The following is a 23348-nucleotide window of genomic DNA, read 5'->3' on the forward strand; positions in this document are numbered from 1 at the left end:
CCATGTATGAGTTGCATGCAAACAGTTTATGTCTTCCCCCAACGTACTTAACATTGTTACTAGTTGATCGAATTGAACCATTCCAAAAGCATACAACAGTCACGTGAAACGAATCCATTTCTACAACAATACATACAAAATCATCATCACCATACATGACATACATTTTAAAATCAAGACCAAATAAAAAAAATTAAATTAAAAACGTACCTCAATAAGTTGTAAATGAACAAGAATTAGTAAATTAGAAGTTTAAAAACCTACATTCATGTGAAAGTTCATTAAAATCAAGTAAACCCTAATTTTTTGAATATAGAAAAAAACACAAAAAATTAGTATCTTACGTCAATGTAGGAAGATGAAATAACTAATTACTGGTACAAACTTGAAATTTGATGAGTTTAGTTGAAGGATTGAAGTTGATTTTAATGGTTCAAGGAGAAAGAGAGCTCGTAAGTGTCGAAATGGCAAAGAGAAGGCGTGAACTGAAATGAGGAAGAAGCAAGCTGGAAAAATAAAAAGGCCAAAGTCGCTGTTAGTAACAACGACTTTGCCCTTTTAATTTTTTTTTTCCCTCTTTCGCTGTTAGTAACAACCATTTTACCAGAGGATAGGCTTGGATGTACGGAAGCTTATTTTGGAAAATAAGTTTTCCCAAAGCTTATTTTGGAAATTAAGTTGTTAAATAACCTTATTTTTTCAAATTTTCGAGTTGAGGTAAGAGTCGAGTTTTGAGTATTTCGACCCGATCTCATTAGTGTCTCAAGTTGAGTTTGAGTTTTCCGAGCTGAATAAATAACTAAAAGAGTTGTCTTAATCAATTAACACTCTTTTATCCAATGGTGTGACCATCTTGCTTATGATGGATATTGGATAATATTTTGCATGTGAATGTCATTGCCTTCCCTCATTATTTGGCGAATCTTTTATGACGTCATTGTATTCATTATTGTTTTTTGCTTCCAACTTAAGTTATTAAGTTATTGGTCATAAACATAATCTTGGCTAAGCAATAAGTTATTGGTCACAAACATAATCTTGGCTTAAGTAATTACTTAAGCCCTGTGAAATATTCACACCTTATTGTGACATGTTGTGTAGAAAAATGTCACTATTAGAGTATCAGCAGTAAGTATTATGGAATGGAGGTACCACTAGAAGCAGTTATGTGCAGTTACAATAGATCTCAAAAAGATACCTCATGTTATAGCCATTGTAATTTAGAGGTGGTTGTTTTCTACGTGCATTGTAGATACTAGATAGTAGTTACAATTCCACCCCGTTGTATAGGGCGTGATTTTTCCATATAACTTGAAGAAAAGTGCTAAGAGTTGTAGAGTGAGTAAACGACTCAGCACATACCAAAAGGTTTTGACATCTTCACCAGTTTTCTGTGCAATCCTTATCATGTAAGAGAAATTTACCATTACGTTTTGTACAGAAGCAAATAAAGAAAAAACAATACTAGGTTTAAAATTGAACAAAAACAAAAAGATGTACATACGAATCGATGAACATAGCCAAGCAAGCAACAACATGTTTGGCAGCCACACTACCCCCCTCGGCCTTTCCCTCTGTCCATACATGTTTCATCTTCCCGAAACCAGGTATCCGGTACCCATCATCTCTATACAACGAAGCTTTTGTACATCACAAAAGAAGCCTGTTATATCTTAACTGGATCATACTTTTCACCCATAACACCGCCTTTCTGTTTTTGAAATTGGATATATCGCAATGTGCTGTTAAAAAAAGCGGAGGTGGCAAGATCTGGAGTTGACGTCTCACTCTGCATTTCAGTTCGTATCAACTCAACGAGACCTTGGATAGCTGAACTTGTAACCTGTGGACTTCCCTTCTCGAAGAAGTACAGATACCTATTCGATCAGAAGAAATCAGAACTCAAAAGTATAAATTATACTTGAAAGCAAAGTACAAAAGGATTCATAAACTACTATGTTTGAAAAAACTGCATGGGTTTATTTCACTTCTAGACACTAACTTGTTTAGAATTTCTACGAACAAGGTCACTGGCCCGCTGCTTCCACGTGTCACATTAGCCATCTGTTGAGCAGCATTTGCGATTCGTAGAGAACGCTTCAGGCATAGCAAAACCCTGTGTTCATTACAGATAAGTCATCTATAAGCATGGGTTCAAGATTTATGCTTGTTAGAACACGAAAATTCGATGGTAATTGCACCTCTCTCCATCCTTGGTACCATCTTGGTCATCTACCCAGAAGAGATGAGAGCATGCATAAACGGCTCTGCATTGGTCAGCTTTCTTCAAAAGTTTCGCAGAGTACTGAACAAACAAAACTGTTCATTAATAGTTCAAGGAAAGAAGTAAATCAGCTTTACACAAATCGGATGATGTATTGAGTCATACCCCGGTTGCCTTATGTGTCAGGGTATCTCTATTTTCCACGCCAAACACATTCATCTTCTGTAGCGTACCAATTATAAGGTGTATAGCAGTAAATTGTGCTTTGGAATCCTAAAATGCCAAAAGTAGACATGAGCGCACATTTTGTACGACATATGGAACTGTTCAAGTACAGACGATAATGAGAATTTACCGCAATTTCTTCTTCATATAGTATAAATGCTTGGGTGAAGAATTCATAGGCTATTGGCTCTAGGTCACAATCACTGGCAGCCTAGAGTATCAAAGATGAATGTCAAATTGCAAGCTGAAGTTTTCTACCGTACCAATTATCATTGCTCATAACTACATATACCTGGCTCGTAACATACCTCAGCACATAGCAAATATAGTCTCAATGCCAGATCAGGAGAAGGAACACATGAAAGAGCATCAACAGCCTGAAATGATACAGATATATATCAGAGCATGAAAATCATGGCAAAATAGATAGTTGTGCAAAATATTTGGCTATTGAAACACGTATAAAAATTATACCCGGAAATGCAGTATCATTTTTTCACACTATGCATACATTTAAAATACAAATTGTTTTTAAGAGTTTCCATGAACAAGTCGATGGCACAGATGATCTTTGGTAAGAAGCAGCGCGGACTAAAGAAGTTTATATCATTTTCCTACTTTTTTCCACAACAAAAATTTCAGATTTCTAATTAGCATTTCTTGTCGCAAATTATGCTTGTTCCAATCCTGCCCATCTGTTCCAATACGATGCCTTCGGTCAAAGAAAACTAAATACAGTAAATGACCCCAACTATTAACAGGATCACCTTTTTCCTCCCATACATAGCCATAATCACTAATGAGAAATACCTGATTCATTAACCGAAAGATCTTTTTAGGAGAAGCAGGTGCTTCTTCTCCATCAGCCTCACCATCTTGTCCTTGTAGCCTCCGGGCCAACTGATGACAATAAAAATCATTATAATTGAGCTTTTAAAGTTGATGCGTTGAGGTCTGTACTTAAGTTTGTTATAAAAACACATAATGGCACCTTGAGAGCAGAAAAAACAAGAGGGGGAACAGTGAAGGGCAACCGTCTATGTCCACCAGTCATGATATGTCTCTGTACAGTACATATAATCTGACACAAAAACAAATAGTGAAATGCCTTTATTATCAAAAAATTGCTTCAATTAATTGAATTCCAAGAAGATAGTTACGCTGAATTACCACAAATTACCCTTTTTCTTCTCTTTGGGAGTGGGAGTTAGCAAGAACTATTACCTTCAGCATCTCATCAGGGTCATCATTATACAGCATGTGTATAAGACGAGCAACAGAATTCTGTTCTTCCTTGAAATCCTCTTCGTCAACCTAGTAAGAGGTTATGCAAGAAAAAAATATATCAGCTACTTGATGCATAGGCATAGCCACACATACCATAATGTGGTCACCTGACCCCACTTGACTGTTCTGACTCCTAAGAATCATGTTCATTTGTTATGTATAATAAGGGAAAAACAAATATGACTATTGCATTGAACCCACTTGACATATAGATCCTGGAAAAACATCTAAAGCCGAAAGCAATATACTGTTCTAGTAAAATTTGTCAAACAATTTGAATGAGTATGAAGGCGGTTATGACTTTTTTGTGTCGGATAACTTGTGGGCTAATATAAATTACTACTATTCTAAAGATTTTAAAAGAAAAAATGGCCAAATTGAATTGCTTAGTCAAACAGTTAATTTAGATAATTCTAAGCTTTATATATACCCTATTATTTATGCAAATGCATGTGCTAAAAAAAGTAAAGTACTTTATCTCAATTTCATTGACAATTATTTAAGTGGTATACAACCATATATTATCAAGTGAAATTTTTTTATACAATATTGGCTTTGTTATTGCCTTGGACTTTGACTTTTTTGAACCCACTTAATAAACTATATAAGGACTGGATTTGCCACTGACTTGATGGAACCATAAGATGAGTACAAAGAAGAAAAGCAAAAACTTTGACCAATAATCCATAGTGCATTTATTGATAACCTTTATTTTGGCTGAAGAGTTTTGCAATGAAGAAAGCAAGGGTGTACACTTTAGCATGATGGTGTGGTTATTTAACATAAGAGGTTTAAAAGCCCTCAAGAACTAGCATTCAGTTGATCTGAAGATGTGTTAGACAAGTATGTAACATCAGACCTGAATAAAACTCAGAAAATATTCAGGGATACTTTACATAACATTGACTAACTCTAAAAGGGAACTAGGCCTAGAACATATATTTACAAGCTTAAAAACTTAAATACTTCACTGGAGATGATGATATCAATCAATTCAGGGCATTTTGTTACTTCATGGTTCTGTCTAGCAAAGGCAACATAATTAATACAGCTCATACAAATTGCTACATCCATTTTTTAAAGTCCATCATTTCTCCCAAGAAGCACACATCTAGAAGAAACGATGTACTAAAAAAATGGCAGAAAAAATAGACAAGATGTATAGATGCAAGGATTAAAAGATCAACAGATGAAGAGTTCATGTCACACAACACTCAAAAATGCAGACGTCATAATCTCAATAATATGGGTTCAGCTACATTGACCCCTAATATTTTTCATGTACTGATGACTGGATGATAAAAATATGTCCATCAAAAATTTCCTATTAAGAAAAAAAAGCAAATAGATAAGTAGGTTGGACAAGAGGGATGGGAGATCAGATCAGGGCCATCAGGCTTTCATTTAGCATGGGTGAATTTTCGGAAAATTTTTGGTGCTTCAGTTAGTTCTTCCATATAGCTCCCAATCATAAACAGAAGCAGAGGAAGTTAGCTCATCAGCCATATTGCAAAATCTCAGACACGGCCATGTTTGTTGTGATGCTCGCGAAACCACATTTGCGGTCAAGCAGAGGAAAGTTAGCTCATCAGCTATAGTGCAAAATCTCAGATACGGCCTACTTTGCAGCCACAGTTACCTTTTTATCATTACAATGTGGCTTGAATGTCGTGATGCGGATGATATTTTGCATTATGTCATGAACAACTTGTGTAATAGAGCAGTTTATATAGCTCAGCATCTCATACCCAATCTCTCTATCTCCAAAGATGTGTTTCATACTTTCATATGTCATGGCTTCAAGGGAAATGGTTGTACTTTGCAGGAAATTAATTTGGGTTGATGACTTGTCAAGTCCAATAACAAAAGGCAATGTAAATCAAGTGCTGGAAATGTGTCAATTTTTTAGCATAGCACTAGACAAGCTCAGAGTTGATATTTGATGTTGCAGCAAAATCGTGATCATCAAACATGCTTAGAGGTACACATTCATAGGTTTTGTACAAAACACGGTAAAGTACATTGTTGGAAATATAAACCATTTCAAAGCTATTGATAGAAAATGATTTTAAGGAAGATTGGCGTGCAGTGATGTAATCACTGCCTAAAAATCAATATTCCAAATGGGGAATGGGGTTCTAAAACTCATGTCACCTCATTAATACACCGTAATTGGGTGTGCAATCACTGGTGTAGGATAGGATAGAAACTTGCACAACTTATGCTCAAGATATCATGAAATATAAGAAAGAGAGTAAGAGACGTAGGAGTATGGGTCATCAAGAGGAGAGTTGCAACCTTGATTTCTCGCAAAATAAGACAGATAAGAAAGCCAAGCGTCATCAAGAAAAAATCTGTCGGAAGCAATATAGATAAAATTTGTCAAGATTGGGATGGTTAGAGTTGATATGATGTTTGTAGATATCAGAATCTACAGTAAATGTTAAGAGCTTATGATAGTTAGTTGATGCTCGAGAGGCCAGAATCTCTCCCAGTGAGCTGAAAGCTCTAGCGAAAAACCCTCAATAATAGCATCTCCTCTCTTTTTACCTCTGACTACTACTATCTTTTAAAAGATAAATATTTGACTGAATGATACTGCTATCCATTTATAACCCCTCTCATAATGCCAGATTGCCCGTCTAACATAGATTACAGCAGTAACTAATATATTGTACTGGACACTCATCGTAGAGTATGAGGAGTGAATGCTCCTACCTCTACCAACCAGCAGAACAGGCAAAAAACTGTGGAGGGGGTTGAAGGAGGAGACGCTCAACTGAACCTGAAAGAGCTACTATCCAGCATATACAAGTCTGATATTGTACCTAGGACCTTTCTACAGAGACGTTGAATTGAATTAATGTAAATTCCTACTTTTTCCAGGGTAAAGAAAGGGGCAGAAAGAGAACTAACCTCATCCACTGCGCCATCACCTATATCTTTGATAAGCCCTTTGATCAACTCAAATAATGCCTCTACCTACAAAAAAACCTCACATCTCTAAGATTAACACCCAAGATAACTCAAAAGATAAATAAGATCAGCACCCAAGATCTAATGTGCATCAATTGGAAGAGCAAAGGATAGTACTTGATCAGCAGTGGAAATGCAAGTGTAGTTCTTTAGAATGTTTTGTATGATAACCATTGCCATAACTTTGTTAGTATCATTGTCAAGGTAGTCCATGATGCGAGGATAATTAGAAAGAGTCAATGCTGTAACTGCATCATTGTACTTGTCCAATGGAGCACTTAGAAGTGCAATAATTTGTTTTGTTGCTCGGCTGTCTTCAAGCTTTGGCTTCCCAGAAAGTTTCCCGACACAAGCACCCTGCAGAAAATTAACCCAGTTTTTACTAAGAAATAACCCAAAAAAAGTCATGCCCTATAAGTCCAAGGTCTTTATGAAGTTTAGTAGCTTAGTTATCAATTAAAAGCTATCTAAGATCATGAAAAATGGTAAAATACTCCATTAAAATAGTCAGATCCTGTATAAACCTCAAGTTTAATCTGCAAGTAGTGAATAGATATCAAAAGGTTAATCTAAAGGCCTATCTGTACAAACGAACAAATTGACGTGGAAAGTCAAATTATCAATGCACATCTCAGTTGAGTAGAAACAATGACCTGTGACAAAAAGTAGAAATATCTATTTATTTTCAGATAAAACATACCAGAACTAGATCCACGTAGTCTAGGCGATCAGGGTGAACACGCAGAGAGAACATAAGAAGTGAAGTGTATAAAGTTATGGCTCCAGCAATTGGCATGTCAATTTGTGCCTCAATAACCTGAAAGTGAAATATATCAAATCAATTGCAAGATATTTGAAATCAAAGAATGTAACAAAAGCATTTATCTTACCCAAAAAATAAAAAAATAAAATAAAGAGGCAAGCAAAAGAAGAAAGAGTGACCCCCCCCACACACACACACACACACATATACATACAAACAAAAAAACCAAGAGGGAACCGAAAGGAAGAATGAATAAAAAAATTAAAAAAAGCTAAATCCATAAAGTACTCTGGCCCTGGAAAATGTAGAATCTGCTACATGTGCACACAAACAGATGCACCAAGAGAAGACGCAACTACTAAATGGGGCAAAAAGTAAACACAAATATCATATGTATGTACCAAAAAATGGTTGTCCTGAAAAAGAGACTAACATCGGCAGGTAAAGATTTAAAGTGTCCCTGACCTATGATACTAAGGCCTACTTAAGTCAGACACTCCAGACTTTGATACTAGTATAAAATGCATCACTTCCCATGCTCAGATCTCATGAACAACGTTCCAGATTCCATCAGGCAAAAATCTATCACACCTAGAATCACAAGTTAAAAATCTAAATAAAGATGGACTATGCCACAAAGTGGAGAGTTTATCTCAAAAATTAAGCAGCTATCATAGATATTAACTTTAAATCCATGTAGTTTGTAGCCATTTATTCCAACTACAACTATCTTTTAGAACTCAATTAATATAGTACAAAGGTACAATTTTTGCAAGTCGCTACATCCTATCTAGATATTCGCAAGTTATACAATTGTTTACGAAAATTTGGTTCACTTTTTGTATAGAGAAACTACAGAACAAGATTCAGGGCAATTAGAGAAACGTGATCATATAATAAGATAAAGATAAGAAGAAAAAAATACTTTTTCAAGAATGTTGAGTATTCTATTACAGTTGGAAAGGTGCTCTTTTTCAAGAATGTTGAGTATTTTATTACAATTGCAAGAAGAAAATATCCCATAGGTTCAATCTGGAAGAGTTTAACAGTACATATTTGGTTCCTTCATTATAAGTTGTCTCAAGCCAACAACTGACGTGAAAGAAAAAAAAAGGAAAATAAACAGATCCAAAATGCAGAGTTAACAACATTACCCCAATGCCAGCAATAGGCAGTGGAAGAATGTAAAATAAGAATAAAGCAAAGGCATATGAAAAGGAGGGTATGAATGAATATTAAGTCTACCTTTCCAATGGCATTGTTCAGTTTAGCAAAAGCTTCCACTTGTAAGAACTCAGGTAATACCTGCATAATACAAAAAGTCAACATACTGATACAGAAAAACCAGTCAGGTAATTCAGTGATCACTTACTTCTGTGCTTGATGCTGCATAGTTTGAAAGCCTCTCCATCAGCTGAGACAGCACTGTTTTGATGTCAACTGTTGGCTAAAAACAAAGCAGTTTGTAAGCATGCACTGAAATGTCATTTAGCTAGAAAGATATACAACAATGGCAATGTAAAAGCCTTAATTCCAACAATATTTGGCTACATGAAACAAAACAAACCAATGTGAGAGATTGTCGGTGACAAAGACTTTACTTTATTCGGCCCTATCTTTGATACTAATCTACAACTAAGAAAGTCAATTCCAATAATCATCCACATGTATTCTCCTCCTCCACTCATTCCTAACTATTGTCATACTCATGCAAATCCAACTCTTCATTTCATTTTTCACTCATTAACCGGCCATCTTCAAACTACCTCACCCATTTCTAATTTCTCAAAGTTCCAACCTTCCACTTATCTATCGGGTACATGTTCTCTCTTTTTTGCACATGACCAAACCATTATAAGGCGTTTTCTCTATTAATTTATTCAACATTTACGATTCTAATGCCCTTTCTTAAATTTAAATTCTACTGATAAGGTACGTCTATCTTACGTATACATCTCAGCTACCTCAATCTTCTTACAAAGATCTCTTTTAAAAGTTCAACATTCTAACCTATTTAGTAGAGTTAATCTAATGTCCGACATTTTAAGTTTTCCTTTAACCACTATGGTACATCCCAATTGCATAATACATTGGTGATAACGTTCTATTTGACCCACCAACAAATCTTATGCTCAAAAGCTCAACATCTTGAACAATATCTTCATTGTGAAATTTGAGTTAAGGTACTTGCAACACTCACTTGGAAGCAACTCTTCATATCCAACTTCACAACACCTTTGCTTCGCTTTGATCCTCCGTGCCACAAAACATTTCATATACATCAGTTTGCATAGAACTGGAGCCTTATCCAAAAGACCATAACCAATTCCCAGCCAAATGTATTGTAATTGTATATTAAAAATCTCCCAGAGATCTGGAGCCACCAACAATTGCGTAAGCATTCAAGCAAAGTTCAATATTTTCCAATTCCCATTGCTTGGTATCACATTTTTTATGTCTTGTGAAATTACCAGCTTAAAATGGAATTTTCTAAAACATCAACATATTCAGACCTTAAACATGTGGTGCAGGCTTAGGTTGCGGTTCTCTCTGGGCTTATTTCAGCATTCTTCTTAGATGATTCCTTTTCTCATTTTTTTCTGGGGTATTATCTACTTGTGTCTGGATCTCTCCATGCGAAAGGCTCTGACTACACTTCCTAGCAGATAGACTTGGATTTTTTTTTTCTTTCTGGTTGGCTAGCAGAAGAAATTTTAATTCTCTGGTGTTGGTTTGTAGTATCTCACAACAAAATTAAGCTAAAGAAACAAAGAGTAATCTATGGTACAGAACACATCACGGATGGGGATACAAAACAATAATTCATTTTAGGAAAATGATGATCCCTACCTGAAGCTGTGGACAAGCAGCCAATAATATGTCAAGCGTTTGCAAGTGATACTCATCTGGAAACACTTGGATTATGCAGTCCATCAAATAATGTTGTGATAGTTCATCTTTACAATTAACAACCTATAAAGATCAGTTACACAGAAAACTTATGAACATAGCCAATGCAACAATGTAAAGAAGGTAAGGAACTACTAAAAGCACCATGACCTAACCTGCTCTAGAATTCTGGGAAGAACGGTATCTCTGTACATATCAAGATCAACACCTTCAATTTGACTTAGTATATGCAGGTTCTTTCCAACCTAATCAATATATCAGGCCAAAAAGCATCTCTTTAAGGGCTCATGTTGAAGTAGTATAATTGAAAGGATAATCACTTCAGAAAAATGAGATTACAAGATCACGAAGCTCATTCCTCTCCTTCTCACGTTTCTCTCTCACGCGAACAGGCCCCTGCAGACCAAAAACCTTGATTGAAGTCCTCAATTCAGGATCATGAAAGAGCATGAATCATTTACAAGCACCAAAACACCTGCATGGCCAAACATCATGTCCTCATGAGACACTTTTACCTCTATGGCATGCAAGTACTGTGGTGCCATGCATGACCTTATACTACAACAGAATGTCATGGATCACAAACCTGGTGTTGCAATCGAACCCAAAGTTTATTCATCTCCGTGAAATTTTGCAGCACAAATTCGACAGCGTCCATAACAGAATCACCAAGCCTGAAACAAAATTAGGAGACAAAACAGTTTTCAGTGTTATAAAAAAAGGGAAATACGACAAATGGTCAGCAGTTTTCATTCTTATTCGTGATTTAGCCAGACGTATCACATAGGCCAAAATTCATCTGGTAACTCTGAAGCCACGGCAACAAGGAAGATGGCCAAAACATGCTTGAGAATTTGGATATGAAAAAAAATCACTATCTATTCAGGTTCTACATCAGAGTTACCATTAGGCGCATAGTTGGCTTGGCATTAAAATTTCAAGAACCAAAACATAAATTCACAAAAGTAAAAATAATACAAAATAAAGAAACAGTAATTCTTATCAAGGAACAGAGCTGATTATATCAGAGCTACAAGTACCTTCTTATATTTCTTTTGAGTTAAATATTTTATCAACAAACTAGGTACTTCCAGAAATATAATCTTATCAGAGCTACCTTCTTAGACATACTTGCACATAAAAATATTTCTGATTCAAGCAGATGAAACAAATGGAACAGACACCCACCCTTCAGACTGGGAACCAATATCAGGAAGCTTGTCTCTAGTGACTTGACAAAGATAGCTTCTTAAGAAAAGGCCACGAATAGGATGTTGAACTGCACGACACATCTCGACAAGGTCTTTCAGAATATCTTTACATGAAGCCTCCTTCGTTTTGATGTACACAGAACCGACAGTACAAAGGAGGTACCTGATCATTCACATCGAATATTTATCATGCTACAGCAGAACAGTATCAAGAAAAATAAAAGATAAAAAAGCAGGTCTTTCATATTGAGTCTGTTGAAAATGATGAGATTTAAAGATCAGGCATCCAGCTCTAAATATTCACTTGCTTCCACAATTTCAAATGCTTAGGTCAATGATCCTATATAGCACTTGTGGACTTCAACCAATGTATGACTTAGGTCAACAACTCACCATTAGTGTGAGTTCAGCGCCAGAACTACACCAAGCTCTCATAAACAACAATGCCATGTTCACCAATCACAACTGAATACAAAGATTCTGAAAAAGTTGCAGTCTTATTTTATGTTTGTGGAGACCACCCAATATCAACGCAACAAAACAAGTCATAAATGAAAACAGAGAGAATTGAACATAAAGCAAAGTTCCGCCAGCAAAGTAACAAAGACTTGTTCATATAGCTCACGGCTATCTCCTTGAAACATAGAATAAAGACAAGGCCGCATCGCATCGCATCGCATCAGCCGCGTTGTAAAGGTTTTCAAAACAAACGAACAGATATTTCCCGTGTTGTAAAGGTGTTAAAAAAGGGCGTTTTGGGCCGCATTAAGGGATATCTTATGGTTTCAACTGATATTTAGACGATATGATAACCGCATCACTCACGTTACCGCAATCGCAACCGTTACCGCTTTTTTACATTGAAATTAAAAACTAAGAACTAAGAAGTCATGATAAAGCACAAACTTACTGTCCAACACACATAATAGAAATACCAAACATCAATAAGCATCATATCATATAAAAGCTTTTCACAGAAACCACTATTCGTTATCAAATTCCAACTAGTCTTAAAATCTAAAATTGCAATAATTAGACACAAACATAAATCTCCTTCAGATAAGAGGTGACCTTCATTCAAAACTACAATTCAAGGACTTACTTTTAAGAAATAGTCATATTTCTTGTAGGAAATGTCAATGATTAGATGGATGAGCATACTTTGACGGATAGAATTCGAAACAACCATATAACAAAGGGTTTGGGAGTCGCAAATACTGAGAAGAAGATGAAAGAGAATCGTTTAAGATGAATTAGACATATGCAACAACAAAATATTGCCGAAGCGGTAAAGAAGATAGAGATTTGAAAACTAGAGATTTGAAATCAAGGTGATGAAGACCCAAGATAACCTGAAAGGAAAAATCGGAAAAGGATATAATTTAGATTTACATGTTGATATGGTAGAAAGTCGAAATGAAGGGAGGAATAGAATTCGTATGGACGACCACCGGAACTTATCTATTGGTTCATGTAGCCCAACCCAATCTTTTTGGGATTAAAATTTTGGCATTGCTCTAGTCGTAGTCATATTACTTGTCTTCACTTAGAAAATTCTCTACAATTGTAAACATTACTTAGCTCACACATCCTTAGAAAAAGAAGGTGAAAGTCAACATAAATTTTGTCCATGATCAACCTAAGCAACCCAAAAAAAAGACATAATTTTGCACATAGAAATAGAGATCTTCTAAAAAATGAGAAAAAATGATAATTTTGAAGTCCTAGACAAAACTTACAGCCTCGGTAACACATTGCCAGCATGTTGAACAAGTTCATAAAGATCCGACACTGAAACACCATGCCTACTCTCATCCTTGAAGAACAATTCAAGCTTCCTTAATTCATCAAAAGCGCGCATATCTTCCAAATCAATAACAAAGATCAATTAAAATCACTAAAATGCATTCAAACAATGGTCGAAAAACTAGAATACTTATATTGAACAGGAATAAAGTTGAAAGACGGATCATTACAGAGCTCAAAATACTTGTGAGGAGATAGATTTGAAGTTCGGAGCTCAGAAAGCATTTGTGCGGAGTATTTAAGAGCTTCTCTGAGATTATCCGAATCCTGTAATTACAAAATTTGCACCAAAAAAATTGAACAGCAAAAAATGCAATTAAATAAAACTGATCTAGGACTAAAACTAAATTGTAATTGCAAATGTGTAGAAGAAATTAAAATTACCACAGCACGGAGCATGTAGAAAGCATTCTGTTGAACGCCGGCGACTCCTTCTGCAAGCCATTTCTCTTCATCTTCAATTCCATTCAAAATCATTTTCTCTCACTACAAAATTTCTCTTGCTTACTGTTTCTCTTATTGTTTCTCTCTCAAGAACTTGCCGGCGACTGAGTATCAAAACGACGAGAGAACAGCTCAGCTCTGGAGAACGATCAAACAGAGTTTTCCCATTATTCTTTTTATTCATTTGAAATGATAATGTGATTTGGGGTTTCAGTTACATGTTGTCACAGCCAGCTAATGCCCACTTTTTTAGATGTACTCTTTTATTTACGAGTAGAATTTATTTTAGTGATATTGATATGTTAATAGACTTTTAACTTTGTTTACTTGTTAGCATTAAAATTGTAGGAGTATACTAAATTACTAATTAGCTTTATAACATAAAGGTAAAATTATATTTTTCAATTACTATCTTAAAATTACCAATTAAAAAAAAATAAGATGTTTATTTACATAGGCTCGTCTCGTGATAAAACAGTCTCATATAAAACTTATTGCATTTTTTCTGTAATTGGCATAAAAAAAATATGTTTTATTAACCTATATTCCTTCTTCACTCATCCCTTTTATTGTGAAGATATTGGATATGTGTTTGCACTAGTGCTCTTTTTACTATATTTAAGCCAAAGTTCATTCAGAGCTAATTTCATTCTTTTTCAAATCATGACAAACAAACACATTAGAATTAATACTAACAAACAATTAAAAATAAAGTTCAATTGACAATAATGTACATTTTCATATTAGTCTTTAAGAAAATTCTTCAAATGTCAAATAAAGAATTTTCATATCTCTTGATTTTCACCATTCACCAGATATAATAGTTCAAACAACTGAAAAATATTGGTTAGTTGCAATTAATGTAATTTAGATAATAGGGAATGTACTTTCAAAGTGTCGTTTCAAATGAGCATCATCTACTTCGATCAAAACTCTACAACTATCAAGTATCAACCCAGTAAAAGTACACGTCATGAAATAAAATGAATATGCTAGAAAAAGTCATAGGCCTCTCCTCATGTACATGTCGCATACAATCTAGGGTTTGTTTCTTTCAACATATAGCATAGAAATTATCCATAGCTTGCCTCTCATCATGACCTCCATTTACTTATTTCAAAGCTAAGCTCCTCCACTAGTACAATGTACACTTCTTCATGTAACATCAGATCTGATCTCCAATAGTTCATTTAAAGTCCTCTCTAAAATCTCATTATTTGCTTTTATATCATCGATTAACGCATACTAGGAGCCATTTTAACAATCGCAAGATTATTTATATGTACATAATTATCGATTTTCTTGATTGCCCAAGTAATACTATTGATAAGTTTGCTAGCACATAGCCTCCAACCACAGTTGCCTTCATCAAATACATCTTGAACATCATTAGATAAAAAAAATGCTTTTGCACCTCACTCTCTTCCTACTTTCAACCACATTTAGGGTAGACGATGGTCTACTAGACCGTTTGAAGACTAATCGCCTCCTAATGGCACTGGTTGTTGGAATTATTTTGGTGGAGTTTGTCTTATTTTTTTATCTACTTTATTATATTTGTTCAATTTCTATTTTTGATAATAATTTATACTTTTTCTAATTCTCATTTATACATTTAAATTATATTTTCATGTCATCCATACATTTCTATCATATTTTTCATAATGTAATTATTTTAAAAAAGATTGTTGATGGTTTAGTGGATCCAAATCGATGATTCAACAACTCTATGAATCACTTCAAAAATCAAGAATTGCATTTGATTAAGTGAGGTTTCAACTCATTGATTGTCTTTGTTTGTACTCTTAACTCATACACCTTTTATTTAAAAGTATCGTTTTATGGAGCTTGAATTGCCAAAAACAATCTTCCATCAAAATAAATAAAAAAATTGACGTTACAATTTAGTTTAAAATCAAGTCCGATGTTCACAATTTATATTTAATTAATTAATGATTATTGTGATAATAATTCAAAATTTGTATACTACTGAATTTAATCTTTATAGATTTTTTGATTATATTCCTAATGCATACGTCTAATAGTGCTTTATATTTCATCCCATTTAACTTTTTTAGTATTTTCTAGTTTAAGTGTTTAATCTATAGTTCTATACCCACACTACAGAGAATAAATTGCTAATCATCAAGGCTCAAATCTCAAGCATGAACCAATAATTCAAAACCCTCAAACAAAAACAAACGGCAAACGCCATAAAAAAAAAAAGCACAAGAATAATCCTGTGTACTAATTTAAATTCCTATGTCCAAAAGAGAATGTGACATTTTCTTTTTTGATTTTTTCTTTATTTTATTACAACTTTTTTAAAATATTAATTCTCATCACCTTATTTTATTGTCATTTATGTATTTTAATTATATTTTAATATAATCCACACAATATAAATAGACTCGTAATCTTAAAATGTGTATAAAATTAAATAATTTGTAAATTACAGACTTAAAGTTTAAAATTTTTGCAAATTACAGTTTTTATTTATTTTTTTTTTTTTCGAATTACAGACATCAAAATATCATTATTTATAACGTTTAGGCCAAATTACAAAATTCGAACCACTCCACTTAAAAATTCTTCCACTAAAATGATTGATATCCTCCGACTAACTATAATTTGAAAAAAAAACATTAAATTTTTAATTCAAGGTATTATTGTAATTTTTTCAGCTATTTAGATTTAGATCTTAGTCCCTAGTTTTCTTTCCCGTGATCAGCATCTCCATTCCTCTCTCTTCCCGTGACCACAACCCCCCCTAAAATCCTTGCTTTAACGAAATTCTTCCTGACAATCTTTGTCTCTTCTGAATCTTCTCCCATACCTTCATCCTACTCATTTCCCATTTCCCATTTCCCCCCACTCAATCAAATTACTCCTATAATTAATTATGATTCAACATTTCCAACCACAAATCCCTAATTTTAAAGCAATCCACCCTATTCCCATTCACATTTCCATTATCTTTCCCTCTTTCATTTAACATCCCTTCCCAATTTGTCATTTTCTTGCTCAAATCCCACCATTATGACAACCACTTTTTACTATTCTAACCAAAATTTTATAAATAACTACCCAATTTTCATATCTTATCCCCAATTTAAACCCCAAATTCACAAAAACAAACTTTTCGTCCTCATTATTTCCATGGCTTCCTCTTTCTTTTTCCTTTATTTTCTCCTCTTTTTTTCTTTATCCTCCATTTCTTCCTCCCATGGAAGAAGCTCCGTTGTTTTTAGCAAACAGCGTTCTATGGCTGCTATTCGACTTGCGTGTAAGGCAACCCGTTTTCCTGATGCGTGTCAGGCTTCGTTAACGAGTCGGGTTTTACACGATTCGAACCCGACTCCGGTTGAAGTTATTGGGTCTGCCCTTAATGTGTCGGCTCAGAATCTTAATAAGGGTCAGGCTATGGTTCAGCAAATTCTGGAATCTTCTGCTCATAATCCCAACCGGTCACGTGCCGCGCAAACGTGTTTAGAGGTTTTGGGTTTTTCCGAGGCACGGACCTCACAGGCAGACGATGCTATGTCACGTGGTAACCTGAGGGATGCACGTGCATGGGCTAGCGCCGCCCTTTGCTACCAATACGACTGTTGGTCAGGTATGATCTAACTTGCATCAATGTATTGTTGTAGTAATGAATCATTTATGGTGAAATTGAAATTTCCCTGTCAAATAACCTACTGGATTAAATTGCACGATTTGTTTTCCTAATTTGATACATTGAAAAATTTGGGATTAACTCGCATTTAGTAATGAATCATTCGATACTTATTGTTTTGCGTCAAAATTTTGAAATTACTGACATTTGTATGCATTCGAAATCGAATTTGAGCATCCTTTTGTTAATGAAGTTGCAAATTTAGTCTCGGAAATTTGAAATTACTGTATGGTACATATTTGAATTTGATCATGCTGCTTTTATTTGATTTTAATCGATGAAGTTGCAAATTTATCGTCGGAAAATTGAAATTGCTGACGTTTTGTAGGTCTAAAATACGTCAATGATTCAGCATTGGTGAATTCAACGATGTCATATTTCGACACAGTCTTAATCACCTCCACTAGTAACGCACTCAGCATGATCCGTGCACTGGACGCATTGGGTCCTGATATGAGTAAATGGGGCCCTCCCCGAACTGAGCGAGACGGATTTTGGGAGCCAATTGTGGGTGCAAATGGGTTTAGATCCGCAAAATTCAGGTCACTGGCGGGTTATTTTGCAGACCCGGATGTAACAGTGTGCAAAGGAGGAGGGTGTACGTACGAGAAGGTGCAGCTTGCGGTTGATGGTGCGCCGGAGAATTTGGGAGGAGGGAAGAAGTATGTGATTAAGATTATGGAAGGGGTTTATGATGAGATAGTTAGGGTGCCATTTAATAAGAAGAATTTGGTGTTTTTGGGTGATGGTATGGGTAAAACTGTCATTACCGGATCTCTAAACACTGGCTTAATGGGGATTACTACTTATAATACTGCTACTGTCGGTGAGTAATTTTATGTTTATTTTTTAGTTTCTCTATGATCTATTATTGTGGTTGTAGTTTTGTTAGAAAGGTGTTATACTGTTATAGAATGCTTGACATTTTGATTTGTTTGCCTATATCTTTCAGTGGTTGTTTTGATGGCGAAGTTACATTTTTACATATTGACTAGGAGCATTGTCTTCTAACATTTTATTTGTCTTAGGAAAAATAAAAGAAATGTACCCTTTCTATGAAGGGTCAATTTCGGGCTTTATGTGTGTTTGACAAAAATAAAGTTACAATTTTACAAGTGATGTTTTACGTTCTACCTGACAATATTGATAAATTAAGGATTTGGCCCCTTTCAAGCTTTGAACCCTAAGCAAATGTCTACCTCGCCGTCAGAAACGGCCCTAACTTGGAGATAGAAATGTAACAATCTAAATCCAATAGAGAGATAAGGGAGTAGTGACTAGTGTATATATCATTATCATTTTCAGTGTATTCCGCTCATAGAAAACTATGGTCAGGGTCTAGCAATCTAAATCTAACAGAGGGATAAGGGAGTAGTGACTAGTGTATACATCATCATCATATCCAGTGTATCCCGCTTATAGAAAACTATAATCAAGATCTGGGAGGGAAGATTGACGACAGCTCATACCCATAGAGGAGAGTGCGGTCAAAGAGTCCCTCGGCTCGATAAAGGTCTTCAAAGAGAGAGAAATCTGCAACTTAGTGACTAGTGTATATGTTTACTAGATATCTCAAATCTAAAATTGATTTAATGAATTGATTTACTTGCTCCATAATAATCCGAAACTATAGAAGTATGAGTTTTCGGCCCCATTAAGAATAGACACACTACCCCAGGTGAGTGAGATACAAAATTTAAAGTAGCTGGGATTACTGTTCTAGGGGTTGTGACTTGTGACTTTGTGAGTACTGAGCTGTAACTTGTACATATAGAAGATGCAAAAGAAGAAAAGAAGGGAAATACCCCTGATTTGTTCTCCTGAGTTTAACTTCACATGCCCTGTCTTCTAAAATATCAAATGTGGGTGACCTAAATAGACTAAGCAATGATCCATGATGTGGACTCATTAATGCTTAATTCTTTCAATGGATTCATATGACCAAATACCCGTTTAAGATTTAAATTGAGAAGATTATGAAGTAGGTTTTAGACTTTAGATTATGCATGGTCCCTACTCCCTAGTCCTGTCTCAGTTAAAACTAGTAGTAGTACCAAACTTACCCAGATAAGTTCTTGGGTTCGATATTCACCTAGCCCTTCCTTCCCTTGTCTACCCTTATTTCGATTGGCCTCAAATTTATAGTTTTTTGGTTTTGAATTAATTTATAATGGATTGTATTAAAATGACTCATTAAATCGTGTGTATGTTTTATTTACGTGAAGATGCGCATGTTGTTGGCCATTATCAAAAAACAACCTCTTTGCTATCTATAAAAGCTAATCAAGGTAAGGTTGCATACATCTGACCCCTGAAGTCTCCCTGGGTAGGAGCCACCTAATGTCATAAGGGTAATGAAATATTAATATTGTAGGAAAAGGTTTATAATGTTAAATTTAACAATATGCTTGGATAACAATTTTGGAGAGAAAATAAAAGAAGGAAAGGGGAAGAGGAAAAGGAAAGGAATGGAAAGAAATAAAAGGAAAGTAACTCTTGTGTGTTTAGGGGGGAATGAAAAGAAAATGAAGGGAAATAAAAGATTTCCTTCCAAATCTCCCCAACTTTGGAGGGATAGAGACCTTAAGAAATATTATTCATCTAAGCCTTCCAAAATCCAAATCCCTTCCCTGCCATTTTTTATCTAAATTAGGATCCTTCATCTCTTCTAATCCCTCTCCTTCCTTTCCCTCCATTCCTTCCATTCAAACACACCCTAAGATTCATCTTGTATTCATATTTTCTTTGCTGTTGAGAATATTTCTAAGCTTCTATTACCCGAGGCAATTTTTTCCCACATTATCAAAATTAGGGCTTTGTAATTGTTGCTTCCCATGGGCCATGGCAACTATAATGTTGTTATGCATATGCCTCATAATGGCAATATGCTTAATCAGTGCTTATATATCAAATCAATTCATTATGTCCAGTGGACTATTCATGAAGTATCAATGATACTGAATATTAGATTCATCTAGTTGCTTGCTGTTAGAAATTTTAGCTCTGACGACCCTTCATTTCATCACCCAATGCCATTAAGTGTCTCTCATCTCAGGTGAACTTTGGGAGGATTGAATGTACGCAATCTTACCCTTGTTAATGATAAAACTAACAAAGAGGTTTTCGATCGACCCTCAGTAGCAATCTTTATTAATGTCGGTCTCTCATGTCAATGGCGGATCTTGAACACTATTTATGGTGTGACTAACTTAATACCAAACAATCAAAACGAATTTGCAGGGGCCAAATTAGAACTCCAAACATAAAAATAATTTTGTGGGCGGATCTTTATTAACGTCAATCTCTCACGTCAATGGCAGATCTTGAACACTATCTCACGCTGATTTGTTTGGTTCGTGAAGCCGTCAGCCAACCTGATATTGTAGAGGTTAAGGCTATGAGCTGGCGTCATTTCTATAATAACATATACATATCAATTGTTTCTGGAACCAACTCTGATCATGATGTCCTGCTATGTTGTGTATTATACTTGATATTCACTGCTTTTGTGCTTGAGAAGCTGCAAAAATCGTTATTATTACTGGAAACTTTTCTTAGAATATGAATGTAATGATTTGATTTTGCTGCAGGGGTTCTTGGTGATGGATTCATGGCCAGTGGCCTTACAATTCAGAACACTGCAGGACCTGATGCCCATCAAGCAGTAGCCTTTCGGTCAGACAGCGACTTCTCCTATATCGAAAATTGCGAGTTCCTTGGTAACCAGGACACCATCTATGTCCACTCCCTCCGGCAGCTCTTCAAGTCATGCCACATTGAAGGAAATGTCGACTTTATTTTTGGCAATGCAGCCGCCATCTTCCAAGACTGCACCATCCTAGTTTGTCCCCGTCAACTCAAACCCGAGAGTGGTGAGACCAATGCCATTGCTGCACACGGGAGAACAGACCCGGCTCAGACCACAGGGTTTGCCTTTCTTGGCTGCCTCATCAATGGAACCGATGAGTACATGAGACTGTACTATAACAAGCCTAGCAAGCACAAGAACTACTTAGGGAGGCCCTGGAAGATGTATTCTCGGACCGTTTACATCAATTGCACAATGGAAGCTCTTATCAACCCTAACGGTTGGCTTCCATGGACCGGCGACTTCGCATTGTCTACTCTGTATTATGGGGAGTTGGGGAATTCCGGTCAAGGCGCTCTTTTGACGAACCGAGTCCCGTGGAGCAGCCGAATTCCTACAGAGCACGTCTCGACTTTTTATGCACAGAACTTTCTACAGGGTGATGAGTGGATCACAACTGCTTCATGAATTTTGTAAACTTCTAAAATGCTAATCAGTATAGTCGAACGTTTGCAGAAAGAATTTACTTGCACTTCTGATCTCACACATTGTTCGAAGGCCGAGATATCACAGTTTTTGATAAGATTAGACCCTTCTGGCTGCGGTATTACTATGCCTGTGTACAGAAATTAGAAAAATGAAATGAAAAGTTGAGCTCATAGACATATAAACCCAACTATATTGATCTTCTGGCATTTTGGGCGACGTATCTGGATTTTTCTGTGTTTAGTATTTTCACCTATCCAATTTAATAGTCTCATTTAGTTTTTTTTTACACTTATCAAGATAATATTTTAACTTTTAATATATTATTTAATTATTATGCTTAATTAAAACATTCAAAGTATATTGATAATCTTTGTATTGAGACAACTCAAACAAGATTATATTATAATTTATGAATTAAAAATATTAAGAGTAATAAATAAATACTAATTCAAAACTAAATGGAATTATTCAGAAGAATGGGAGGGAGTATATTCTTTGATAGTTTAAATTTGCAACATAATATACATTGAGACGAAAGTATTTTAGAAATTGTGTAGCAAATTCAAATTAATGGATAGTATATATTTTCCTTGTAGGAGACTTTTTTAACGGAGAAGCCAAAGCCATTTTCGTAGACCACTCTTACAATCTATTTTGTTAGTTTGGCTTTGTGGATTTTTTGATTATATATTGTTACTTTTTAATATTAATTTATATTTTTTTGGCTTTTAATTTCATTTTTTGGATTAGCTTAAGTACTAAATTTTTTGTTGATTGTATGCTATTGGATTCTTTGATAAGCTAACTGTAAAATGAATGTAATTTGTCTATAACTTGTATGGTTTTGGTTAATTTGGTTTAAAATAACTAGCTAAAGAAAAAAAATTTTACTCCCTTTATTTTCAAGAGATGCAATACTTTTATTTTAGTTATATTTGCTTGGTTACATTTCTACCACTTTTTTAAATTTTCGTCCCAACGTATTCTTTCATTTTCTCTTAATTTTAACCTTATTCATTTAATTTAATTATCCTCATTATTTTTTTAATATGTGTGCAATGTCATGTTGTAATATTTTAAGGATTAAGGAGCATTGCAAAATTGCAAAATATATATGCAGTTTTTATAATGTTTTTTAAAGTGCCAAAAATCTATTATTATGTTGATGAAGCAACATAGCTTATCAACAATTTCAATCTATTTATTTTCTAATACTCTGTTTGTAACATTTAATTTATCTAATTTTTTATTTTAATCAATCATAATATATTTATCTTTTTATTTTTAAAAATGATCTTTCCTCTGTATTTTCTCTTATTATTAAATATTTACTATTATAACCTATTAGATTACTATAATCAATATTTTAATCTTCATACCAAAACAAATAGTACTGATTTGTCATGAAAAGTTGCAAAGCAAAAGAGTGATTTCCGTCAAACATACTTCTCTATGTCATTAAATTAAACATATGGTGTGCTGTGATAGTTGTCCACAAATAAGAGCAACCAGAAAATGCCAAGAAATAC

At 34.8% G+C, this 23348-nt stretch overlaps 2 protein-coding genes across 3 annotated transcripts; one reads left to right on the plus strand and one right to left on the minus strand.

Annotated features, from left to right (window-relative positions):
- Positions 1-1402: 1402 nt before the first annotated feature.
- LOC130809917 (vacuolar protein sorting-associated protein 35B) lies at positions 1403-14118 on the minus strand. Of its 2 annotated transcripts, XM_057675775.1 has the most exons (22): positions 13787-14118; positions 13573-13669; positions 13336-13459; positions 11574-11759; positions 10972-11059; positions 10725-10781; positions 10541-10630; positions 10326-10448; positions 8848-8922; positions 8721-8780; positions 7413-7529; positions 6830-7069; positions 6653-6718; positions 3674-3763; positions 3441-3530; positions 3260-3349; positions 2758-2826; positions 2580-2660; positions 2390-2497; positions 2202-2305; positions 2003-2116; positions 1403-1877 (listed from the first exon to the last, which is right to left on the minus strand). In XM_057675775.1, the coding sequence occupies exons 1-22, from the start codon at positions 13877-13879 to the stop codon at positions 1667-1669; spliced, it is 2373 nt and encodes a 790-aa protein (XP_057531758.1). In that variant the 5' UTR covers positions 13880-14118; the 3' UTR covers positions 1403-1666. The 2 variants fall into 2 exon arrangements, with proteins under 2 accessions (XP_057531758.1, XP_057531759.1); XM_057675776.1 differs by lacking the exons at positions 13336-13459; positions 13573-13669; positions 13787-14118 and having other exon boundaries at positions 10725-10860; positions 11574-11601.
- A 2445-nt stretch (positions 14119-16563) lies between these two features.
- On the plus strand, positions 16564-22107 carry LOC130810461 (probable pectinesterase/pectinesterase inhibitor 51). The gene is made up of 3 exons (XM_057676533.1): positions 16564-17462; positions 17851-18348; positions 21113-22107. Exons 1-3 carry the CDS (start codon positions 16886-16888, stop codon positions 21796-21798), a joined length of 1761 nt encoding a protein of 586 aa, XP_057532516.1. The 5' UTR covers positions 16564-16885; the 3' UTR covers positions 21799-22107.
- The last annotated feature ends 1241 nt before the right edge of the window (positions 22108-23348 follow it).

The sequence above is a fragment of the Amaranthus tricolor genome, chromosome 4 (assembly GCF_026212465.1).
Source record: "Amaranthus tricolor cultivar Red isolate AtriRed21 chromosome 4, ASM2621246v1, whole genome shotgun sequence".
NCBI lineage: Eukaryota > Viridiplantae > Streptophyta > Magnoliopsida > Caryophyllales > Amaranthaceae > Amaranthus > Amaranthus tricolor.

What these genes read in the sequence shown, in the direction of transcription:
- LOC130809917 (XM_057675775.1), bottom strand. Translation starts at nt 13,879, where the DNA reads ATGATTTTGAATGGAATTGAAGATGAAGAGAAATGGCTTGCAGAAGGA. An exon ending in TCTTTCGGTTAATGAATCAG is followed by an intron (nt 2,827 to 3,259) that starts GTATTTCTCATT and finishes GTATCATTTCAG; the next exon opens with GCTGTTGATGCTCTTTCATG. An exon ending in GGTACCAAGGATGGAGAGAG is followed by an intron (nt 2,117 to 2,201) that starts GTGCAATTACCA and finishes TAATGAACACAG; the next exon opens with GGTTTTGCTATGCCTGAAGC.
- LOC130810461 (XM_057676533.1), top strand. Translation starts at nt 16,886, where the DNA reads ATGACAACCACTTTTTACTATTCTAACCAAAATTTTATAAATAACTAC. An exon ending in CCAATACGACTGTTGGTCAG is followed by an intron (nt 17,463 to 17,850) that starts GTATGATCTAAC and finishes GACGTTTTGTAG; the next exon opens with GTCTAAAATACGTCAATGAT. An exon ending in TTATAATACTGCTACTGTCG is followed by an intron (nt 18,349 to 21,112) that starts GTGAGTAATTTT and finishes ATTTTGCTGCAG; the next exon opens with GGGTTCTTGGTGATGGATTC.